General features: G+C 36.7%; 2 protein-coding genes across 3 annotated transcripts; both read right to left on the reverse strand.

Moving 5' to 3' along the window:
- Positions 1-3,468: 3,468 nt before the first annotated feature.
- On the reverse strand, positions 3,469-15,976 carry cyp4v2a (cytochrome P450, family 4, subfamily V, member 2a). Of its 2 annotated transcripts, none has more exons than XM_073841731.1 (11): positions 15,742-15,976; positions 11,009-11,121; positions 10,494-10,579; positions 9,460-9,650; positions 7,018-7,087; positions 6,331-6,457; positions 6,073-6,246; positions 5,162-5,264; positions 4,907-5,041; positions 4,037-4,216; positions 3,469-3,921 (listed from the first exon to the last, which is right to left on the reverse strand). In XM_073841731.1, exons 1-11 carry the CDS (start codon positions 15,926-15,928, stop codon positions 3,758-3,760), a joined length of 1,530 nt encoding a protein of 509 aa, XP_073697832.1. In that variant the 5' UTR covers positions 15,929-15,976; the 3' UTR covers positions 3,469-3,757. The 2 variants fall into 2 exon arrangements, with proteins under 2 accessions (XP_073697832.1, XP_073697831.1); XM_073841730.1 differs by lacking the exon at positions 15,742-15,976 and adding an exon at positions 11,775-12,010.
- A 102-nt stretch (positions 15,977-16,078) lies between these two features.
- On the reverse strand, positions 16,079-22,140 carry tlr3 (toll-like receptor 3). Its single transcript, XM_073841729.1, has 5 exons — positions 21,961-22,140; positions 21,023-21,510; positions 20,383-20,577; positions 17,398-19,247; positions 16,079-17,179 (listed from the first exon to the last, which is right to left on the reverse strand). The coding sequence occupies exons 2-5, from the start codon at positions 21,461-21,463 to the stop codon at positions 16,951-16,953; spliced, it is 2,715 nt and encodes a 904-aa protein (XP_073697830.1). The 5' UTR covers positions 21,464-21,510; positions 21,961-22,140; the 3' UTR covers positions 16,079-16,950.
- Between the last annotated feature and the right edge of the window lie 1,156 nt (positions 22,141-23,296).

Consider the following 23,296-nt stretch of genomic DNA (forward strand, 5'->3'; position numbering starts at 1 on the left):
TGGTTTTAGCTGTTATTTTTTCAGATGGGCCATTGGTGAGCAAGAGATGTAATGCTAAACTTCTCTAAATCTGTTCTGAGAAAAACTTAATTATATCTCGGGTGGCCTGAGTGTGAGTATATTTTCAGCAAATTTTCCTTTTTGGGTGAACTATTCCTTTAACATATAAGATATGGGGGTTAGTCATTAAAGCGAGTTGCTGTTCATAGTGTTGAATGGCTCCAAAAACGTGTGCTCTGAGGTCTCGTGGGACCATGATCTGACCCCGTTGGTTTGGGTGTAAAAAGAAAGCACATAGATGAGAAGAAAAATGAAGAGAGAGAGCAAAAGAATGAGGACAGAGAAAGTTTAAATTGGATGATGTCTGAAGATAGGAGAAAGTCATTAGAGTTTAACTTGGGCGCTATAACAATTAAGCTTTGCCAAAAATAGCTCTGAATGTTTTTCCACGTGCTGTGCATCACAGTCCAGGTTTTCTGACAGGACTCGTGCCCAGCGAAGGGGATGTTAAGGGGATTGTTTTCTTTGTAATAACATACAGCAAAACATTTGAGGGTCAAAATCAATTGATATGATCCAGCTTGGCAATTTAAAATATAATGATGGCTATTTCTTTCATATCAAACAGACTGAAAAGACTTGAGAAGATAATTAGAGTGGTTACATGATGAGAGCGGCCCTGCTCTTTCTGCCATTGTCAGAAATAAAATAATACTCTGATCTGTTCATCTCAATGGCCGGAACAACAATATTGGTGAAATGAATATCAGGAATCGGTTACCGCTTTGTCCATGCATGATCTAAAAGCATTTATTTTCTAAAAAAACTACTCAGACCAAGGCACTCGAAAATCTTCTTTTTCATCAGGGTGAAGGCAAGTTAGCCGCAACGCGTCGGTGCATGGTATCTGTTTTTAATTGTTAAGCCATGTGAATAAAGGCTTTTTATTCTTAAGAAGATTTTCGAGTGCCTTGGTCTGAGTAGTTTTTTTTGAAGATTTGTAAAGATTCCCGCGACCAAAGAGCACTGATTTAAAGACTTTACACCCCAGCAGCATTTTGCATATTTTTTTGGATTCAAGCATTTATTTTCTATTTTCTCTTCACACTAGGCCTTAGTGCATGGGGTTTTCAAAGTGATGACTCCATAGCAAGTCAGTGCTGAGGGGCCAATGGAACATCTGATATCTCAATGACCTGAAAAACAGTCTTAGTAAAATTAATTCTGGGAATCTGTTAGTGCTTTGTCCGTGCATGATTTAAAAGTGCGAATAAATGCTTAAAACAGATTTATTTTCCATTTTTTATTCAGAATAGGTCTTAGTGCATGGTGTTTTCAAAGTGAGGTCTCCAAAGCAAGGCCAATGGGACATCAGATAGATATAGTGCGAAAGTATTCATACCCCTTCATTTTTTTCAGGTTTCACTGCTTTAAATAACTTTTTTCCACATCATTCTACACCCCATACACCATAATGACAAAGCAAAAAAAAAAAAAAAAAAAAGATTTGTAACAATGTTGCAAATTTATTATAAATAAAAAAAACATAAGTATTTATACCCTTTTCTAGGACACTTGAAATGTAGCTCAGGAGCATTCTCATCACAGATGTTACTACACTTCGAGTGAATTAACCTGTGGCGAATTCATTTGAATGAGTATGATTTGGAAAGGCAAACGTTTCAATAAATTGTCTAACAGTTGAAAAACCAAGTCCTGAGGTCAAAATATCCGCCTGTAGAGCGCAGAGACAGGATTGTGTAAAGGCATGGATTTGGGGAAAAGTTAAAAAAAAAAAAAATCTGCTGCATTGAAGGTTCCTTAATGAAAGAAGTCTGGAACAACCATGACTCTTCCTAGAGCTGGACACCTGGCCAAACTGAGCAACTAATGGAGAAGGGCCTTGGTTAGAGTGGTGACCAAGAACTGATGGTCCCTCTAGTTGAGCTCCATGATCATTTATGCAGATGGGAGAAACTTACAGAAGGACAAACGTCACTGCAACACTCAATCTGGTCTTTATGGTGGTGTGGCCAAACTCAGTCCTCTCCTCAGTGAAGAAGCATGAAAACTCACTTAGAATTTGCAACAAAGCACTTAAAGAACTCTCAGATTGTGAGAAACAAGCAATTCCAAGCATCATGTTTGATGGAAACCAGGCAGTGCTCATCACTAGCACAGTAGCATCTCAACAGTAAAATGTGGTGGTAGCAGCCTCATGCTGCGATGCTGTTTTTTGGTGGCAGGGACTGGGGAACTCATCAGATGAGTTGCCCAGCCACAGCCTGGGCTTGAACCCTATAAAACATTTCTGGAGAAACCTAAAAAAGTCTGCCAGCCCCCATCCAAGCTGACAGAGCTTGAGAGGTGAAGGTGAGGGGAAGAATGGCAGATAATTGCCAAATGCTGATGTGCAAAACTTGTCGCATCCTACCCAAAAAGACTTTAGGCTGTAAAAGTGCTTCAACTAAGTTAAGGGTATGAACACTTATGCAGTGTACTTATTTATTTTTTTATTGTAAAAATTATTTAAAGTAGTTTAACATAAAGCTGCAACAAAACATGAAAAAATTAAGGGGTATGAATACTTTCGCAAGGCACTGTATATTGAGATTACATTACATTATATATATTGAGAAGGTTTCTTTATACTTTAATTCTATACTCTAGCTTTACTTACTGTTTATTAGTTATAAAGCACATATTAATGCCTTATTCTGCATGATCACATTTTAGATTCCTTAGTCCTACTCAATACCTAAACTTAACAACTACCCTACCTGACTCAAAAAAAATCGTTCATATGATGTAATTTGATTGCTTTGTGTGAAAAACAGTCTGAAAAGTAAGTCAATATTCTCTCTTAATCTTGTTCACTTTTTGTATCTGAAAAAAGAACTTTGATTTGTTTACATAAGTACAGAGTGTACCTAATGCCTTATAAGGAGAAGAAGGCATAAAAAAGCTGTGCACAAACCTCATTGGTTCTCACATATTGTATCTTCAAATGGTGTATATCTGCATGTTTGAAAGACAACAAAATCAGAACTAGTTGGGAAAGAAAAAAAATAATTTAAACAGATTTTTTTTTAATGGCCATCAATTCTAGAAAGATGCTCTTTGCAGTGAAAAGGGGGACAGAGTGCATTGGGCCCAGAGGTTGAGAGGCGCTTATAACAATGTCTTTTAAGGGGCCCGACTGAGATCAGCATCCCAACACCACTGTTTTTGAACATAATGATTATTAATTAACTTCACTGCTAGAGTAAAAAATGATAAACCAACCTAATTTTGACACAAGAAACCAACACAAAAGATGCTTTGATATTATTTAATTGTATTTTTAACAATGAGTAAAAATCATGTTTCTTGAAATAATAATTTTAAAACTAATATTAACATACCCGATAACATTTAATGCCACATAAACCTCATTCATTTAAGTATAGATTATTAATTAATTGTTAATTATTATATATATATATATATATATATATATATTTTTTTTTTTTTTTTTTTTTTTTTTTTTTTGTAGTTTTACTGTTTACTGCACTCTAGTTACCTTTAGTGGCTAATGAATCAGAAGTACTGCACCTTCAAAGACAATAGCTTACATTGCAAAGTAAGGTAGATATCATACAAAACTGTAAAATAATCATGGTTATCTTTAGGGCTTTATGGTTATATTTAGGTTCAAGTCATAGACTACACAATATTGCCATCTTAAACAAATTCTCATGTTGACTATGTGTCTACGTTAGTGCTTTCTGCGCTCCAGTGTTATCCAGATGCCTCGCTCTGGTCGCAGTACCAGTTCGCCAAGTGGCCGGAGTTCATCCCGCTTCTGACATGCTACTATGTTAAAGTAGCGCAAAATAGAAGCCAGAATAACCTTTTCCTCCATTAAAGCAAAACGCTGACCTGAATACACACAAACATAAAACTCTTTGTTATAAAATATAAATAAATAAAAAATATAGAAAAGTAAAATGACATTATTTTCATTGTATGTCATTTATGTTTGTGTAATTCTCACCGATGCAGTTGCGAAGACCGGCAGAAAATGGAATATAGGCATAAGGATGTCGACCGGCGGAATTCTCCGGCAAGAAGCGCTCAGGACGAAACTCTTCAGGGTCAGGGAAGTAGCGTGGGTCACGGTGAAGAGAGTAAGTTATAACAATGACATTTGCTCCTTTAGGGACTTTATAGCCATCTATGGAAGACACACACACATATCATGTCAAATGATACTGTTTCGTAAGGGAACAGCTTACCTAAACATGAAAATTGACTCGTTTTTAAGCCTTATGTTGTTCAAACATGTTCACTCTTAAAAATAAAGGTCCTTTATGATGGCATAGAAATACCTTTTTTGTCTAAATGGTTCCATAAAGAACCTTTAACATCTGAATAACCTTTCTGTTTTGAAAGAAGGTTCTTCAAATTATAAAAAGGTAAGAAAGAGATGGTTGTTTAAAGAACCATTGACTGAATGGTTCTTTGTGGAACCAAAAATGGTTGTTCTATGGCATCGCTGTGAAGAACCTTTTAAAGCACATTTATTTTTAAGAGTGTATACTGTTTGAGTGGAACGTAAAATAAAATAAAATAATAAAATATAATTAAATTCAATTAAAGGACATACTACTTTTTGTTACTGCATGGGGGGGGGGGTCAAGATTATAAAGATTATTTGTGTTCACAGAAGAAAAGAAGGTCTTACAGGTTCAAATTTGACCTATTTGTGTGTGAACTATTGCTATAACTGATGGACGAACATAGCAAAATGGATGGTAAAAAAAAACTAAACTGTGTAAATTAACAAAATATCTCATTACTCAATGCATGCATGACCCCACGAATGAATGAATACGTGACAAGTCGACTAATATATGGAACTCACTGATATGTGTATCTTCACAGATGGTTCGGGCAAAAAAGGGAACAGAGGGGAATAGACGCAGAGCCTCCTTTATCACACACTCCAGATAACGCAGTTTCTTCAGATCCTCTGTGTTAATAGGCCTCTCAGACTCGCCTTAGATACACACACACATTTCAAAATTATTCAAATGAGTTTGAAGCTGTTTCAGGCTGTTTTACATCACAACAAAGCATAATAACTGCATAATTTGAAACACAAGCGGACTTAACGCACCAAAAATCTCTTGTAGTTCTTGTTGCGCCTTTCTTTGGACTTCAGGATGGGAGCCTAACAAGTGTACGGCCCAGTTCATGGCAGCCGCTGTAGTGTCATGACCCTGCAAAATGTAGCAAAAATGTAAAACATTATCAGTGATGGCCGGTTTTGGGACATTTGCAAATCTTTTGCTTGGATTCAGTGGTTCAAGTTATGTGATTTTAGAAAACGAGTCTTTGTTATGTCATACTGTGGCAAACCTTTGTTTCAAAACAGTTTTACTACCTGGTCTCATGATGAAAACGTTCCTCTGGAAACTTCCCAATCGCAAGATGGGAAATATGTACCAATAAGTACATATCACTGCTGTTTCTAATAGAAGTGAACGCTATAGAGGCGGTAAAAAAGTGAGCACTTGTAATCGTTTTCATACACAGTTTTGATTACTGCTCTATATGTCTGCTTTCCGGCTATAACAAGCTTGCTTGGTAGCTCAGCTGGCACAGAATTGGACTTTGGATGCAGAGCCTTGGGTACAAATGCAATCAAAAACATCACTCATGATGAACAAGCAAAAAGATGGAGAGATCAAAAAACAAGCCAAAATTGCATGCTTGCAATTATGTTGTTATGTCACATTTGTTCATACTATCGGGTAAGTTTAGGCAGTGGTCGAATTCGAAATTCAGGGGTTATGGTGATTACATTTAAAATATTATACTTTCATGAAAACGTTTGTAATTGGTTTGTAAAAGGTGTAATTATACATGTTTGGGCTGAGTTTTGCTGGTTAAACAATGATTTTTTAAATTGTTTTAGCCTGCCTGTGTTGATTAGAGTAGTAAATCATTTTGCAAATTGGTTCAGTTAATTTGTAGCTTCAGAAAAGCTTTGTTTGTCCCATCACTAGTTTTCGAAACAGTTCCTACCTCAAACATAAAGGTGTCCACTTCCTCCTGAATATCTTTGTGGGTCAAGTTTTTCCCATCCTCATCTGTTGTTTTCAACAGCATGTCCAAGAAAGCCCGCCTTTTCCTCATCCCCTGATCTGATTCGCTGTCAGACTCAACGTAGTGGATGTACTCTGCCCTCTCATTAATCACCTGCGTGCCAGAAAAACACACAGGTGTAATCAGAAAGCAGCCTTGACCAGAATAAATATGGTCAGATATTACATAAACACTCACACTTTCCGTGAAGGAGTGGAGGACTTTCAGACTACGGTTGTGTTCTCTGCCTTCGCCAAAATAGTTATACACAAAATCAGGCCAATACCAGGGCATCCTCTGGCGCCTGGCGATGATGTCACTCATTCTGTACCAATCAGAAGAATAGAAATTGCAAGTAAATATCATATTCATTATTTGTTGTTGGTCTGTAAAGCCTTCATCTTTTACACATCTTAGACACTTTGCACTTGTTTTATAATTAGTGATGTTGAACTTTAGTACTCTTATGCATAGTTCTTTGTTGTTGTGTTTCTTTTCATTTATTGTTTTATTTTTATATGCATTATAATTCTTCTTGTGTTTTGTTGTTGTCAATAAAGCATTAAAACATTAAAAAAATGACATTTTAGTTATACATACACATTTGCATTATTGAAATGAATTATTACTCTATTTATTACTAGTAAAAACTCTTAGAACTAGAATTGTTTTGAAGTACACAAAGTCACCTGTTGCTTGGCCTTTACTCTATCCAAGCAAACATGACAGAGGAATAAAAGTAAACTTAGCATGCCAGTTAAACACACGTGCAGAGTTACAAACAAGTATTGATTTGTACTCAAATGCACAAACTTATATCTGTCTAGCATCCACACTAAAAATGTCCCAGCCATGTGAACATTAATAAATGTAAAAAGCCCTTACCTGTACACACTGCGTACATATTCAGAGTCATGGTTGCTCTGTGCATAGACCTTCTTTCCCATGGCAGTTTCTGAAATGCAACAATTCCACATCCTTTAAACAAACTAGTTTGCATTGTCATCTTTCACTAAAACTCAAAACCACCATAAACACACACACAAAAGATATGTCAATAGACCTTAGTCTGGTTAGGTGCCGTATTGAATTTTATGTGGATGAAAGCAAGGCTGTTAGGGAATAAAACTGCAGTCTTTACATTGTCATGTGATATATATATATGGTCCAAAAAAATGGTTGGAAAAAATGGCATATGCTGGTTAGGTACACTATATTGCCAAAAGTATTAGGACACCCCGTTCTAATGAACAGGTTTGACTACTCTAGAAATTTCAGTGGGTACAAATCCTAATGTTTAAGCATATAATGATATTCTAAGGGATTGTGTTCTTCTAATTTGATAGCAACAGCTTTGACAGGACCCTTTTCTATTCTAACATGACAATGCCTCTGTATATAAGGCAAGGTTCAAAAAGAAATTATTGATTCAGTCAGTGTGGAAGAACTTGACTGCTCTGCAGAAAGCAAAGTCCTAATCCCAGCTGAACATCTCTAGAGTGACTTTAAATGCAGACTTTGAGCCAAAAACTCATTACCAAACACCAATGACTTGTAACTATGGGTGACACTTGACACGTTTGTTTCCATCTTTGTTACCACAGTTTTGGAAGTGCCTTTTTCTGTTTTAAAGAAGGGATGTACTAATACCTTTTTCCATATAGTGTATGTATAAGTCATTAGCCGCTTCTCCACTGGCGGGCCAGTGCAAGCCAGAGCTAAGAGCGTGCCAATGGACTCAAGTCGCAAGCACCAAGGCCAAAAGTAAGCTGCGTTTCCACTATCGAGCCAGTAGCCTCGCTGCGCAAACCTAAAGACCGCCCTTTACACACAATGGTATTTGGTGATGAGTTTTGTCACACCAGAGTTGTTCAGCTAAGATTAGGTCTTTGCTTTCTCAGACCAGTCAAGTTCTTCCACACTGACTGAATCAATCATTTCTTTTTGAACCTTGCCTTATACACAAAGGCATTGAAGAGAATTGAAGAGGGTCCTGTCAAAACTGTTGCTGTAAAATTAGAAGCACACAATCCCCTAGAATGTCATTATATGCTTAAGCATTAAGATTTGTATGCATGGAATTACTAAATTAGTCAAACCTGTTCATTAGAAGGGGGTGTCCCAATACTTTTGGCAATACAGTGTATGTTTTGAAGCATGGAAGTTGGTTTAAGCTGGTCCTGAGATGGTTACAAGCTGGTTATAAGCTGTTTTAAGCTTGTCATGTGCTGGCCCTACACTCTTAAAAATAAAGGTGCTTCACCATGCCATAGAAGAACCTTTTTGTCTAAATGGTTCCATAAAGAACCTTTAACATCTGAAGAACCTTGCTGTTTCACAAAAGGTTCTTTGTAGCAAAAGAATGTTCTTTAGATCATAAAAAAGGTAAGAAAGAGATGGTTCTTTGTGGAACCAAACATGGTTCTTCTATGGCATTGCTGTGAAGAACCTTTTAAAGCACCTTTATTTTTAAGCTTAAACCAGCTCATGAACAACTAATGACCAGTTTAAACCAGCTCAAACCAGCTGACATGCTACAAAACATACCTAACCAGCATAAGCTGATTTTTTCAACTGGGCAAAATCATACAATTCTCACAACTTACAACTTCAAAGCTTCTTTGTGGACTTCTGGTCTACCGAAAGTTATTTTCAAAAAGATGTTTTGTTAGCTGAATGATCAGTTTGTTGTACAATAACTGACATGTAGTACAATCTACTGAGCACAGAACTTTCACAGCCTCATTTTCATTTCATTTCATCAGAAATAAAAGATTGTGCTACCCTGACTAAGGTTTATAACTTGTGTCTTGTTAAAGGTTAAAGGGATAGTTTACCAAAAAATAAATTAATTACTCACCTTCATGTCATTCCATACCAGTAATCCCTTCATTCATCTTCGGAACACTAATTAAGATATTTTTGATGAAATCCAAGAGTGTTCCGACCCTGCATAGTGAGCAATGCAACTGAAACGTTCAAAGCCCAGAAAGGTAGTAAGTACATTGTTTACAAGCAGAGGAATGCACATGCATGCGTCGTAGCTTCATAAAATTAAGTTTGAACCACAGATGTCACAAAGACTATTTTAAATATGTTCTTACTACCTTCCTGGGCCTTGAACATGGTTGTTGTGTTGCTGTCTATGCAGGGTCAGAAAGCTCTTGGATTTCATCAATAATATCTTAATTTGTGTTATGAAGATGAACGAAGGTCTTACGGGTTTGGAATGTAATTAATGACATAATTTTCATTTTTGTTGAACTATCCCTTTAAGGTATCATCAGTATCTTAAGTATGTAAAAATGTACAGAAAATTACACAAACCACAGATGATGTCAAGGGCACAGAGAGTGATGTGGCTAAAACAGTTGAAAGGGCCTTTTCCAGCTTGTTTCTCAAGTTTATCTATGAGCACCTCCGCCTGTTCATTCATCACCTCCAGGAACTCATTAAGTATAGAGAAGTGAAATGTTGGGGTCAGCAACTTTCGCCTGTGTCTCCACTTATCCCCAGTACTAAGAAAAGAAAAAGATAGTAAAGAATTTAAAACAGGTGGCCTATATTTGAGTTTGGCGTTATGAATTTATTCAGTAACCTCTTTAATGGATGGTTTGATAATTATTTGCAAAAGGGATAATCATGTTTACTCTTTAACTATTATTGAACTGGATTGAATCAGTATTGAACTGTCATCTGAATCACAACACCACTATCTTCAGTTGACTTGCTTATCACTGAACTGTACTTGTTTTATAACGGATGAACTACTGTACTGAATAAACACTGAACTTTATTTGACCCTCTAACTCGCACTCTAGCACTCTATTCTAATTCTATTCTTTAAAAAAACTTGGCCCTTTAGGACTTGCACTCTATTCGTTTTTTAACCGCTTGTTTTCTTAAAGAAAAAAGCTAACACTAGCTTCTCTAAGTAACGTCTTTTATATTTTATATTTATTATATAATTAACAAAAAGCAAAAAAAGGAAGGCCTCTAACACTAGCTTGCTCTATTCTTTTTCTATTCTATCTGTTTTCTTTTTATTTATCATATAATTAACACAAAAAACCTTGCTACCATACGTGTACTGCATTAGGCCTGTCATAACACTTGCATATAATTGCTCTTTTGTTGATTTTGATTGCTTTCATTGCCCTCATTTGTAAGTCGCTTTGGATAAAAGCATCTGCTAAATGACTAAATGTAATGAATGGAGCTGAATAATGACAGTATTGCCTTTTTAGAGCTGATTTGCCTTTTATTTAATAAAGCTGGCATTACAGTTCTGATTTGATACTATTAACTGACCCTGTTTAATACTATGTAAGTAGCCTTAATTAAGTTTGTAAACAGTTTACCTTGTAAGTAGTCCTGTTCCCAGCCAGGGATGCAAAAATTTGTATGCGTAGGCCTTGTCCATGTGAACAGGATTATTCAGCACTGTCTGTATAAGTGGAAACATTTGAAAAGAGTGACATATAAAAGTGAGCACCTTTAAAACTGTCTTTGTAATAAATATTAATAACGTTCCTTTTCCTGTTTTTGATATGCATAAGTGTAAACACCAAATCTACTTCTAGTTCTATTCACACTTCAATGCATTGGACTTTAATACACTATATATTCTCTTTGAATATTCTGTTCTAATCTTTAAAGTCTTATGTATTTATTTGTACATAGATAACATATGTATCTTTTTCTTACATCTAATGCACAGTCATTAACTTTTGTGGTGCCATTAGAGTTCACACAAAGGTTTCTTTATCTTCAAACACCCACTCATATTGTAAAATATACTGATACTACATCAGAGACCCTGATTTAACAAGTGAGTGTGTGCACGTTGTTCTGTCTGCATGAAAGTGGATAATACCTCAATAGTCTCTGCATGGTATAAGATGAGAAATGGCACAGGTCCGATCCATAGCTTAAACAGAGGAGAATTCCAGAATTCTTTTGTGTAGCCAACCACCTGGCAAAAGAAATCTGAAAGACAGTTTTCAATTCATGTTAGAATTTATAGAGATTGGGAATAGTTCCCACACAAGAAACTATATGTGTTTATATATGTGCCATTTCTATATATATGTTCTGATTTGATACTATATATATATATATATATATATATATATATATATATATATATATATATATGTGTGTGTGTGTGTGTGTGTGTGTGTGTGTGTGTGTGTGTGTGTGTGTGTGTGTGTGTGTGTGTGTGTGTGTACACACAATATTAATGGTCCCTTTTGAACAGTCTGTTGACAAAAGTGAAACCTACAGTAATTTTTAGAACAAATTTTAAAAATAGAATACTTTAGAACAGAATATTTCTTTAAATATTTCAAAAATAAAATATCTATGTAGTTTTCCAATATGTCATAAACTGCGTCAACTGATAGAAATATGCTTTAAAAACATTATCGCATGTTGCAGTGTATTAGTACGGCTTTCATTGCTTTAATTTTTTTCATATCAATTATTTGTTTGATTTTTGTCATTCTCTTATCATTTGTTTTGCAATATTATCATGTATAAATTATATGTGTATTTCATATTTATTGACGATATTAAAGCAGACAAAATGTCGTAAAGATGCTGAGAATTTAAAAAATGGACCAATATAATGCTCTTCTCACCTCCTGCGTTCGCTTTAAATTGCAGTGCGTTCCCGATGAACGGATATGTGTTTCCAATGCCCGGGATGGGCTTCAGTTGTTTCCAGTTGTGCAGGTAGTTTTTCAACAGCTGATAGGTGATATATGTCAAAAGAATAACGCAAACCGATGCGGCTACGAACCCAAAAGTATACACACCGACGAACGCGCCCATCTTGCCACTGAGACCCACGGCGATGCGTTTGTGTCTCTATCAGCAGCTCCCTTGTGTTTCATAATGACTGTGCTACTGGACTTTGGATCATCCGGAAGATAATTCTGCAAGGTCTGCTACAACCCAGTGAATTTACTAAAGAATGGCAGAACCCCTTAAAATCTGAAAATTTGGTTGCTGTGTTTATGTTAGGAATTCGTGGCAGGGCTATTGCTGTTAAATTTGTGACTCATAATCTAAAAGCCTGTTTAATCTACATTCCAAGTTAAATAACAAGCAAAATGTTTATCAGAGACTTACATGCTCTGATAAAATTATATAATACATTTATCATTGGAACAATCAATGGTAAGCAATACTTGATCCGGTGTTCATGCCACTATATAATTCTAATTGGCCGTCCCAAGCTGGCGCAGGGTCCAGTGAGGTAGGGGCCAGGGGCCCGTCAGTCCGTTCGCACCAGTTGCACCTCCCTAAGCACGGCCCTGTTTATAATACTTTTTGTTTTTTGAAGCATTATATTTTTTTAAATCAATCAAAGCAAAAAAAGTCATGATAAAGATCAATCACAACTGATATCAGCTGGCTTTAAACTGTTTAAAGGGATAGTTCACCAAAAAATGAAAATTTGATGTTTATCTGCTTAGGGCATCCAAGATGTAGGTGACTTTGTTTCTTCAGGAGAACACAAACTAAGATTTTTAACGAAAACCGGTGCAATCTTACAGCCAAATAATGGCAGTGGATGGGCACCAGACCTTTAAAAGTAAAAAAAAAAAATGCACAGACAAATCCAAATTGCCTATACTATGCCAGAGCGCGTACACATGTAACGTGCCTGATGCTGAGTTAGTGCTCATGACAGTTGGACGCGGCTGTTTATCAAAGGTAAAAAATTATATAAATACTGTTCAGTTTCTCGCAAAAAAACGATCGTTTCGTGTCTTAGGACATCAATGTATTGTCACGAGCCGCAGTGTGTAATTTGGATTTGTCTGTGCATGTTTTTTTTTTACTTTTAAAGGTCTGGTGCCCATCCACTGCCATTATTTGGCTGTCAGACTGCACCGGTTTTTGTTAAAAATCTTTGTTTGTGTTCTGCTGAAGAAACAAAGTCACCTACATCTTGGATGCCCTGGGGTAAGCAGATAAACATCAAATTTTCATTTTTGGGTGAACTATCCCTTTAACTGGTGAGCGTGGGAGGTGCATTCATGCTTTTTGTCATGGTCCTCATTGGATGATATAAAAAAAAAAAGGTAAGCCTATGGGCAAGACTTCCGGTTCATTAGTGCTATAGGGAAGTAATTAGTAACAACATGGAATGTTGAAACTGTTTTCACTACAAACCAGTGTTCATAATAAAGATGATACATTAAAATAATATCCCAGCTAACAATTTTTGGTTCCCAGAATGTTCTGGGAACGTTAGCTTTTGGTTCCCATAACATTCCCGGAACATTTCCAAGAACGTTCCCTATTGGTTAGCCAGGAAAGTTTTCTTTACGTAAATAGAATGTTCCCTTTAGGTTAGGGGAACGTTCTGGGAACCTACTGGAAATGTTCTGGGAATGTTCTCTTTAGGTTAGGGGAACATTCTGGGAACGTTCCTGCAATGTTCCCCTGACCTAAAGGGAATGTTCTATTTACGTAAAGTAGTACCATACCATATAATAACCCAGATTTTATGTTTATTAAAGCACCAAATGACATCTGGGAACGTTCTCTGTAGGTTAAAAAATGTAATCTAAAAATAATCTGCAGGGAACGTTCTGGGAACGTTCTCTGTAGGCTATAAAAATAAAACCTAAAAATAACCTGCAGGAAACGTTCTGGGAACGTTCTCTGTAGGTTATAAAAATAAAACCTAAAAATAACCTGCAGGGAACGTTCTGGGAAGGTTCTTTTTAGGTTATAAAATTAAACCTAAAAATAACCTGCAGGGAACGTTATGGGAACGTTCTTTATAGGTTATTAAAAATAGAACCTGCAGGGAACGTTCCTAGAACATTCTCATTTGGTTCCCAAAAAAAAATAACCACATGGGAACCATATGGGAACATCAGGGGAACGTTCTGTGTTTGCTGGGATAGTAAGATGCAATAATTTAACAAAACAAGCTAAAATTAGCTGTACCCGGATGAAACCGAAAGCCAGACCCATAAAATTTACAAATGGCCTCTTACAGAAAAATAAGGTGGATAGGCTACTTCATGACAGAGTTTACATAATGTTTTATAAAGGAATATATAGTGTTCAGTAGGGAAGGGTATTTTTAAGGTAGGCCCATGTTTATGTCCAAAATGCATAAGAAAGTGCAGACATACTGCAAGAGGTCACTGAGAAACGACTTAAAAGTAGGCTAATGTTAGCAGTTGTACAATGACTTATACAATTTCAGGGCTCTCAAGTTTTGAAGACAGGCAAGAGTGACATCTCTTGTAAGTGTTTGTTGCCTTTTACCTGACATCTTTGAAAGACAGATGCAATGTTTAATGCGTCCATGGCCAGGATATAATTATAAAATATGACATGATTTTAAAAGTGACCTATAACATCAACTATGCAATACACTTGAATTAATTTAGTGCTAATAAAATTATTAAGCCTATTGGAGAGAGATATATTTATAATGTGACAATATGTCAGTCATCGTGTGATAACGAAAATATGACTAGGCCTAGACTAACGTTACTTGTTCTGAGCAGATGTTGTCAGTGAACAGGCTGTAAAACTGTTGGCTAAGTAACAGACACTCATGAAAAACTGATGTTAATTATGTGGGAAACATTCTCTAAAAGCAGTCAAGTTTTCATAATATTGTTTGTGTCAAACAAGTTGTGAATTTGCTGTAACAGGAGATCATTACTTTGTGCTCAAAGTGATGCTCGGGGATCCAGTGGTTTCCTCTGTGGGTGAACGAGGAAGATGGTGAACAATTTCAGGATGCTTTTTTTCATTGGTTGTTGCGTTAAATCTTACCCAGATACAATAGTGCTATTTTCTGATTGGCTATTGTGTAGCCTATTTCTTTTTTTTGATTGGCTGATAAGTGGCAGGCTCGACTTCCAGGGGAGACGCGCTTGAATCCTGCCGGTTCCATAGCGAGAGTGGCGCGGCCAGAGAAATGTTGGGCGCTGCGGTATATTAAATATATTATAAATAGTTTTTTTCTGCGTGAGAAATACAATGTGTGGCGGGAGTGCGTGACAATAGACCGAAATGAGTGACTGTCACGCTCAATGCGTGACACTTGAGAGCCCTGCAATTTCACTCGATTTTCCTGCTAAGGAGATAAAATGTGTGTGAAAGTGAAGAGTGCGTCCAAATATATATTTTAAAAGCGCAGCCCATATTGACAGAGTGTAATGTTTATCTATCCATGCGTGCACGCAAAGACGGAGAAACGTTATACTATCACTTCTACATTTCCTCAGCCTTGACAAAAGTTTCTGTTACCAGGTTACGGCGATTGGGACTGCAATTATTCAGCTCCGCGGGAGAGGGAGACATTGAGCGCGGTAAAGTTAGAACTTTTGCATCGCCATTGACAAAACATTAATGTTCATCATCACTGTTTAGAAGTGCGTTTTACTAATGTTAACGTAACACACTTACGTAATATTAATATTTAATGTTAAATATGGTAAAACACAACTAATTTTTACACTGATCATAGATCATTTACATAAAATTGCCATATACTAAAGTGTTATATTTTTATTATTATATTTTTATATTATATCCTGTAACAGTGATATTGTTTCCACTTACCTCTTCTGTTAGACTTAAAGTTGAGTGTGTTGCCTAGGAACGGGTAAGTTGGACTGATTCCAGGGACAGCTTTCAGTACTCTCCATTTATATATGTAATCTTTAAGCAACTGATAGGTTATGAAAGTCAGCACAAGTAGAAGTGGGATAAAAACCGCCGATCCGTTTAACAGGTCAGCAACTAGCATTTTGATTAGGTTTTGTTAGCTCCGTAGTGTGGTTTTAGAAGAGCTCCTCGCCTGTCAAATGAGGACTTGAAAATGTCTGGTACATCCCCCTTAAACCATGGGATGTGCTTAGATTTTCAAATACACGCCATGATTTTTTTTTTTTTTTTTTTTTTTTTTATTTAGTTTCATGAAAAATAATAAACCATACAGACTTCTGTAACACTGATATTTTACAATAGATATGTGTTGTTGTTTTTGTATGTAGGACCAAGAATAGTTATCACATGGGGAAGTTGTCACATATGACAATATCTTAGTAACTACAAGGTTTTATTACACGTTTTGTACACAAACAATAACCTACACCAAATACTCAGTGGTGTAAAAGGTGGCAACTAACCCCGGTCTCCCCACACAATACCAAAAAAAAAAAAAAAAAAAAGATTAGTTTACATCTTGTTAAAGAAATGACCACTAGATGGCTGCATTGTACAAAAGGTTTCAATCGGTTTGCATTCTTAAATACTCAAGCATAAGACATTCACACTGTTTGTCCTTAACAGACAAGACTTTAGAAAACAGACAATGTGCAACATTTATCGTAAGTTTGTACTAATTACCACTTCTCAAGCAGAAACAATCAAATAGTTAGTACCTTTGAGAACATGCCAAAGCTTCTTAACTCACACTGCTTTACTTAACTTACTGCTCCACTGTATTTTGTTGGTTTTAAAACTATTCAAAATCGAGGGGGGGAATGCTAGCACCAATGCTATTTCTTTTGAAATGGTGTTATACATTTGTGATTACTAAAGAGGATAAAAAAGGGTAGTGAAACTTTTCATGTGAGTGTATCTGTTTGTTTAAAACAATTCGCCAGGTCACATTTAGTAGGTTTTGCTAGGAAGCAGTGCTCTACCTAATTCACCTGCAAATTCTTTTCAAATGTAAATGTATGAAATTGAAAGTGATTGAATCGAGAAAACAAAAAGTGAGGACCTAGCACATAATAAACATGCTTTGTTTATGAAAAAAAAATTCTAGTTGACCTGGTTGGTAGAAGCTAATGCTGAGCGGAGTTTCTGATGGAAAGCTGGGATTCGTTCCCTGTGTAATGGCCAGTCGAGGACACAGCGATGTCTCAACATGCCACGACGAAGATGCAGAGAGTGGTTCAGATTGTAATCAGTCACTTCTTGCAAAAAAATCAGGATCAGGGAATCACGATTGTCCTCCATTACCTGGTGAAGTGCATGATGGGCTTTGAATCTGCAGAGGGGAGAAGGAAAAAGTGTAAATACTTGACTACCTGTGCATTTTAGTAATTTGCAGAAAAGGAAGCATGCGTTTGGTGAACATGACAGGTGTTTTTTTTTTTTTTTGAGGATCTGAATGTACACCTTAAAGAACTGAAATTGGTTAGGGGTTTGCATTTAATTAATGGTCACTATGTAGTTATGTAATGTAATAAGGACAATTTTACTTACCGCCTACACCATGGATCCTTCAGAAGCATCTCTGTAATAACAAAAATGATTTTCCTGGATTGTCCCATGTTTTCAACAATGGTGTCAAGTTGAGAAAAGCCAGGTACTGCATCTCTGTCTTCAAGAAAAAAATTGAATTGTTCATCCTCCAGGGGAAGCAAGCTTCGTTCCACCCATGGTCTGTCCTCAGCACTGTGGATGATATATGCATCATATGCATATCTACCCTCAGTAATGCCTTCGTCCTTCACCGACCCCATCAAACGGTTTACCATTATGCTCCAGAAGAACTGGATTCTCCATCCTTGGAAGTGTACCAGGAAAGCTGTAAATAGCAACATTAACACTGCAGTGCTACTCAAAATGTACAGTGCCTTAAAAGGTGTCATATCCTTGCAGGACAACGGGTCAAAGCCCATGACGGAGTGGTTAAAGTAGGCATTCGGGGTGTTGCACATGTAACCTTGAGGCAACCCAGGAACGCTGGCATTGGTGGAGTTAAGCCACTCAGAGAACCACAGGATGCTCTCGCAGGTGCAGTCAAAAGGGTTGTGGTCCATGTAGAGTTCTGTCAGGTTGGACAGTGGCACACCAAATGTGACACGTTGGACGGATGTTATAAGGTTCTTCTGAAGATGCAAATACTTTAAAGACCGTAGGTCATCAAAAACAGAGGCATGCAGCTGATTCAAGAGATTACCACGGAGACTTAACTCATACAACTCAAAGAGGCCGCGCAAAGCATCAAGTGGTATCTCATCTAAACCATTGTAATCCAGATCCAGAACAGACAGTTTTGTGGCATCCTTGAGGAACAACACTGGACCACCAGGGTTGGCCGTCTTCCACAACCTAGCCAAGTTGTTGTGCTGCATTTTCAACACTTTCAGATGGTACAATCCTTTCAGCAAGCCAGCATTTAGGTTTGCAATGTTGTTATTACTGATATCTAGAATTGTGAGGTTGACAAGTGGCCTAAATGGAGATGATTCCATATCTAGGGTACCTTTTAGGGCTCGGCCGAGCCTTAAAATCCTCAATGTAGGAACGTGGATGAATGACGTGTTGGTAAAGGAAATACTTTGCTGGTTTAAAGACATGTCAATCTCTTTAATGTTAGAGAGGCCCTCTAACTCATCTCCTTTCAACTGCTGATTAATGAAATTGTGACTAAGTAAGAGTGTAGTGAGGTTGCCCAAACTTGAGAACGCCCCAGACGCCAACTTGTTGATACCCATGCCAGTAAGATTAAGAGTCTGAAGGAGTGGAGATTCTTGCAAGGCAGCAAATGTTCTGTTTGTGACTGTCTTCAACCCTGTAATGCTCCAACTCAAATCCAATGTCTTCAGGTTTAGAATTCCAGAAAAGATATGTTCTGTTATCTCTCGGAATGCAGTATTTGTCATGTATAGATGCTCTAATTGGACTAAATGGTGGAAAGCAAAGTCGTCAATAATCGGTAAGGATGATGTATGACTCTTAACCAGTGCTTTCTGAAGGTTAAGCTGCCTCAGGTTTGCCAATCCACGGAAGGTGTTGTTAGTTAGGTGTCTAAGGGAGTTATGCTCCAAGGATAAAATTTCCAGTCTGGGTAACCATCGAAAGGCGCCATCAGCAATCTTCGACATTGTGTTGCTGCTGAGGTCGAGCACTGTGATGTTAGTCTTGTCTAGACCTTGGAAAATTGTGTTTGAGAGTTGAGTCTGTTGAATGCTCCTTAGGGAAAGATTTCGCAAAGCTGTGCCAGCAAGTTCTTCACAAAGATTGGTGGTAATCTGAGGACTAATCTTGCAGTAGTCCAGCACTAAGTCTGAAAGGCTAGCAATAGCCTGGAAACAGCCATTTTCTACCTAGGTTAACAAAACAATTGAAAGGGAAGACATTAGTTGGAGTGAGAACAGCAGAGCTAAACCAGATGTAAGAAACTACATTTTATAGCATGACACTAAGTTTGTTCATGTGCAGAGTTATATTCGGGTTACAAAAATGCATATAAACGTACTAATTGTTAGAATGGCCAAGCATCAGCAATCTCCACATAAAACGTATCGTGCAGATCAAACCAAAATTTGTAGACTTAAAACATGACATCTACAATATCACGAAGGCTCGCCCCAGCTTTCTAACTTCTAAACGTCAGTCGCAGGCTTAAGTGTCTTATTTGATTGAAATCCTTTGCTCACGCTGGACAGATTCGATCGTGAGCCTTGGCAAAATTTAGCAAACTAGTCCTAGGTTTTTGGCCCGATAAGAACCAAACCAGTACAGAAAGATTCTCTGGAGAGTGAATATCAATAATTATCAAAAAAAGTTGAACTTTCCACTCACTGTCGCAAAGGGATGCCAAAACATTTGAAAGGGACATGGCCACTTTTAGTAAAATGCCAATTACTCCTGAACAGAATGAGATATAGCCAAACTCAGAACACTTATGTAAAACCTCAATCTGAGGTCACATAAGAAAATAAAAAGCAGAACCTGATCACTTGGTGGTGCTAAGAGGGAAAAACATAAAAATGTCTGTAACTATGCAACTATTTGTCCTTTCGTCATGAAAATTGCTGTATACGGTCTTGTAGTACAATTCCCTGGACTCTATGTCAATAATTAATATAAAAAAAAGTAGAAATTTACCCTTTGGGAAGCTATAATGGGGTTTAGAAAAGGGCCCTTTGTTTGTTAATCTAATGCTACGCAAAAACTTGCTTATACTGCATTAGTGTGTTTTCAGGTCATGTCAGTAATCAGAGTCAAAAGTTATTCGATATTATTCTATCATGAAAATATCACAGCAAAGTCCAATTGTCTCAGCACCAAAGATAGTCCAAACAGCTTTCCAAGAGAGATAAGGATAGATGTGAGTAAACAAACACTGTGGCAAACATGCATGGTAGAATCTGAAATTCTGAAAGGGTTTTTATAAATAGATTCTCATGTGCTTTCAGTGAAAGTAACCTGACATGTTTCACATTCTGTTCCTCTTACCTTTTTAAGAGACAGAGACGAGAGTATCAGAACCCGAAATGCAGAGGAATTGCTGAGGAACCAGAAGTCATTCTTTTGCAGCATGGAAATTTCATTTCCAGAGAGAACAAGGGTCACCAAGTTTGGCAGTTGCGGTTGTGTGCCCAGTTTAGCCGATTTAAGGCTGTTCCGCGATACATCCAACCATGTCAAACTCTACATAGGGAAAAATTGTTAATAAAATGTATTATCTATAAGATGAAAAAAATATATTTTCTAAAAAGTAAAAAAGAAGCCACAGCATGAAATCAGATATTGCCTTATCACTGTTACATAATAAACACAAAAACATGGTTTGATCCTGTTTTTCTTATTGAATAGAAACAAAGTATAGGGAGTGTTAACTGTGAACAAACAGTATTTTCAGTTATACATTAAATTGTTATCACTCAGAGGTGACATACTGATCTTGTCTCTTTGGTTTCACAAACAATTAATAATATAGCCTGTCTGTCTATGCAAATATTCGGGCGAGATAACACTGTAGCTACTGTTGGAAGAACCTAACTGAATTACTGAACTAACTGAAACAAGCACATAAAAAGACATCTTAAACTTTTCGTTGCATTTAATATTTAATAAAATGTCTTCATAAACATACCTTTAGGACAGAAAAGGGCTCCCCTTTTAGTTTCAGCCTATTGTCAGACAGGTCAAGTCGTGTCAAATGAAAACAGGTTTGCAGGTCTTTCTCGTGTATCAAATGCACTTCATTGTGTTGTACATTAAGAATTTGCAGGTGTGGCAGAGAAAGACATAGATCCTCTTCTATAATAGTTAAAGAGTTGTAGCTGGCATCTATATTCACCAGATTCGAGTACATATGCAGAGAAGACAGATTTTTTAGTCTATTGTGAGACACATCCAATGTGGTGATATTTTTGGGTAAGTCCGTTGGAACTGCATTTAGATTCATATGACTACAGTCTGCCTTGGTATTCCCGATCGTACATGATGACTTGTGTGGATATGCAGTGCCTGCACAGTAGCCATGTAAACACATGCAGAACAAGGGCAACAATATGAGTTTCATCAGTTCCATAGGCCTATATTTTTCTTCCTTCCTATTTTTTTTTCCTCCAAGTCAAGCTGTAATAAACATAACAATGTTGTTGACAATAATATTTTACACACACAGTGTAAGTTTATACACAGCAGTTTTCTAGAAAAGATATAAAGAGGACCAGGACTAAATTGTCAGTTTGGGCTGGTATTCAAAACAAGTAGCCTAATATTTCGCTTTTGAAAAGTCATTAAACTTAACATAATACTTACAAACACATTACACTGTAGCATTTTATGTTTCACCAAATGTACTTTGATGAGAGAGTTAAATTAAAAACATGGCAACTATCCGCGGTCTCCACTAGCCTACTATTATTAAAGAAACATACCTCGAGAAAGTTATACTTTTAAAATAAGAATGAACTATAAAATGCTGGTTAATGTTTTAGTCTAAAACTGGTAACATGATGCTGCAAGTGAACGTTAATCTGTGACAAAGTTTTAATGTAGCATGTGTCATCATCATGGACTTACATGAACTCGTGACGATCTAATTTCCCGTGTTCAGTTCAAATATCTGCATGTTTTAGTGGCTGAAGTGTGAAGCAACTCAAGACAGTCCTCTTGTATAACTACATAATCTTCGCATGAGGGGAAATAACCTTCAATACGGAATAATTCCTCTTTCTTGAGAAGTGAAACAAATGAAGAGGCGTATCCTATCCCGCAGACGTGTCCTAGATTTCAAATAGCCTATCGTAATTTAGATTCGACAGAGAGATTCATTATATATTTGATTACATGTTCCCCTGATTATTTAAATGCAGATTCGCTCAGATTTCAAAATCCTTAATAACAATTGCAATCGAATCTGACATTTTCTTATGTCAGCCACTAAGATTAAGAAATAACCCACTTCCTTATTATCATATGAATGTGCTATTAATTTCATATCACTTCTGCTATTTCTAACATAGTTTTTCCACTTAATATTTGTATTGGCCTTTAAAAGAGAGAGAGAGAGAGAGAGAGAGAGAGAGAGAGAGAGAGAGAGAGAGAGAGAGGAACTGAGAAAACCGAGAGGGATTTCCCCTTTTTTCCCACCAGATGCAAAATGTACTTGTTGCAGACTTTCGAGATTTTGTTAAGATGTTATAAATAATAATTTATTCCGATTATCTATTTCGATTATTTACTGATTAAAATTTATAACCGGAAAAAAAACTGTTTTATATTAATCTTAATTTAAATGAGACGGCGCTTCAGCAGTAATTTAGCTAAATATCCGACTGGAGGCGCCAGAGATTTCAAAATGACATGAAGTTGGTCAGGAACGAAAGAACAAACACTTTGTAATAACTTAATCTTTAATACATAAGCATTTCTATATTTGAATAAAAAAATTATGTTAGCATTTTAAATGTACTTGAATGAATAGTCAGCATAATATGCGGTATGGTATAGCTAAACATGAAATATTATACACACTTTGAAGGTGCAGGCCATACAGCATTGGCTGAATTCTCTTTTATAACGTAAATTAAATTCGAAAATTTCATTAGAACTTGACATTTGATTTCATAAACTTGCAGTGAACACTTTCATGTCAGAGTTCAGTGAGAAAGGTGTCTTAAGGAATCTGTATATGGTTCTTTAGAATTTGGATTCTGAGGTTTGCTGTTACCTAGCAACTGCAGCAGGAAGTAGAAGGGCACCTGAATCTGATGACTCATTGACAAACAGCAGGTTACTGTTCTGCATCAGTATAGCTCTTGGCCTTCAGACAGGAGACCTTTCAGGATGTTTATTCCATCAGCATATTAGTTAAAAACAAACAAAGTGATGAAAATAGACGTCTGGAGCGGCAGGT

Source organism: Garra rufa, chromosome 6, assembly GCF_049309525.1.
Source record: "Garra rufa chromosome 6, GarRuf1.0, whole genome shotgun sequence".
NCBI classification, from domain to species: Eukaryota; Metazoa; Chordata; class Actinopteri; order Cypriniformes; family Cyprinidae; genus Garra; species Garra rufa.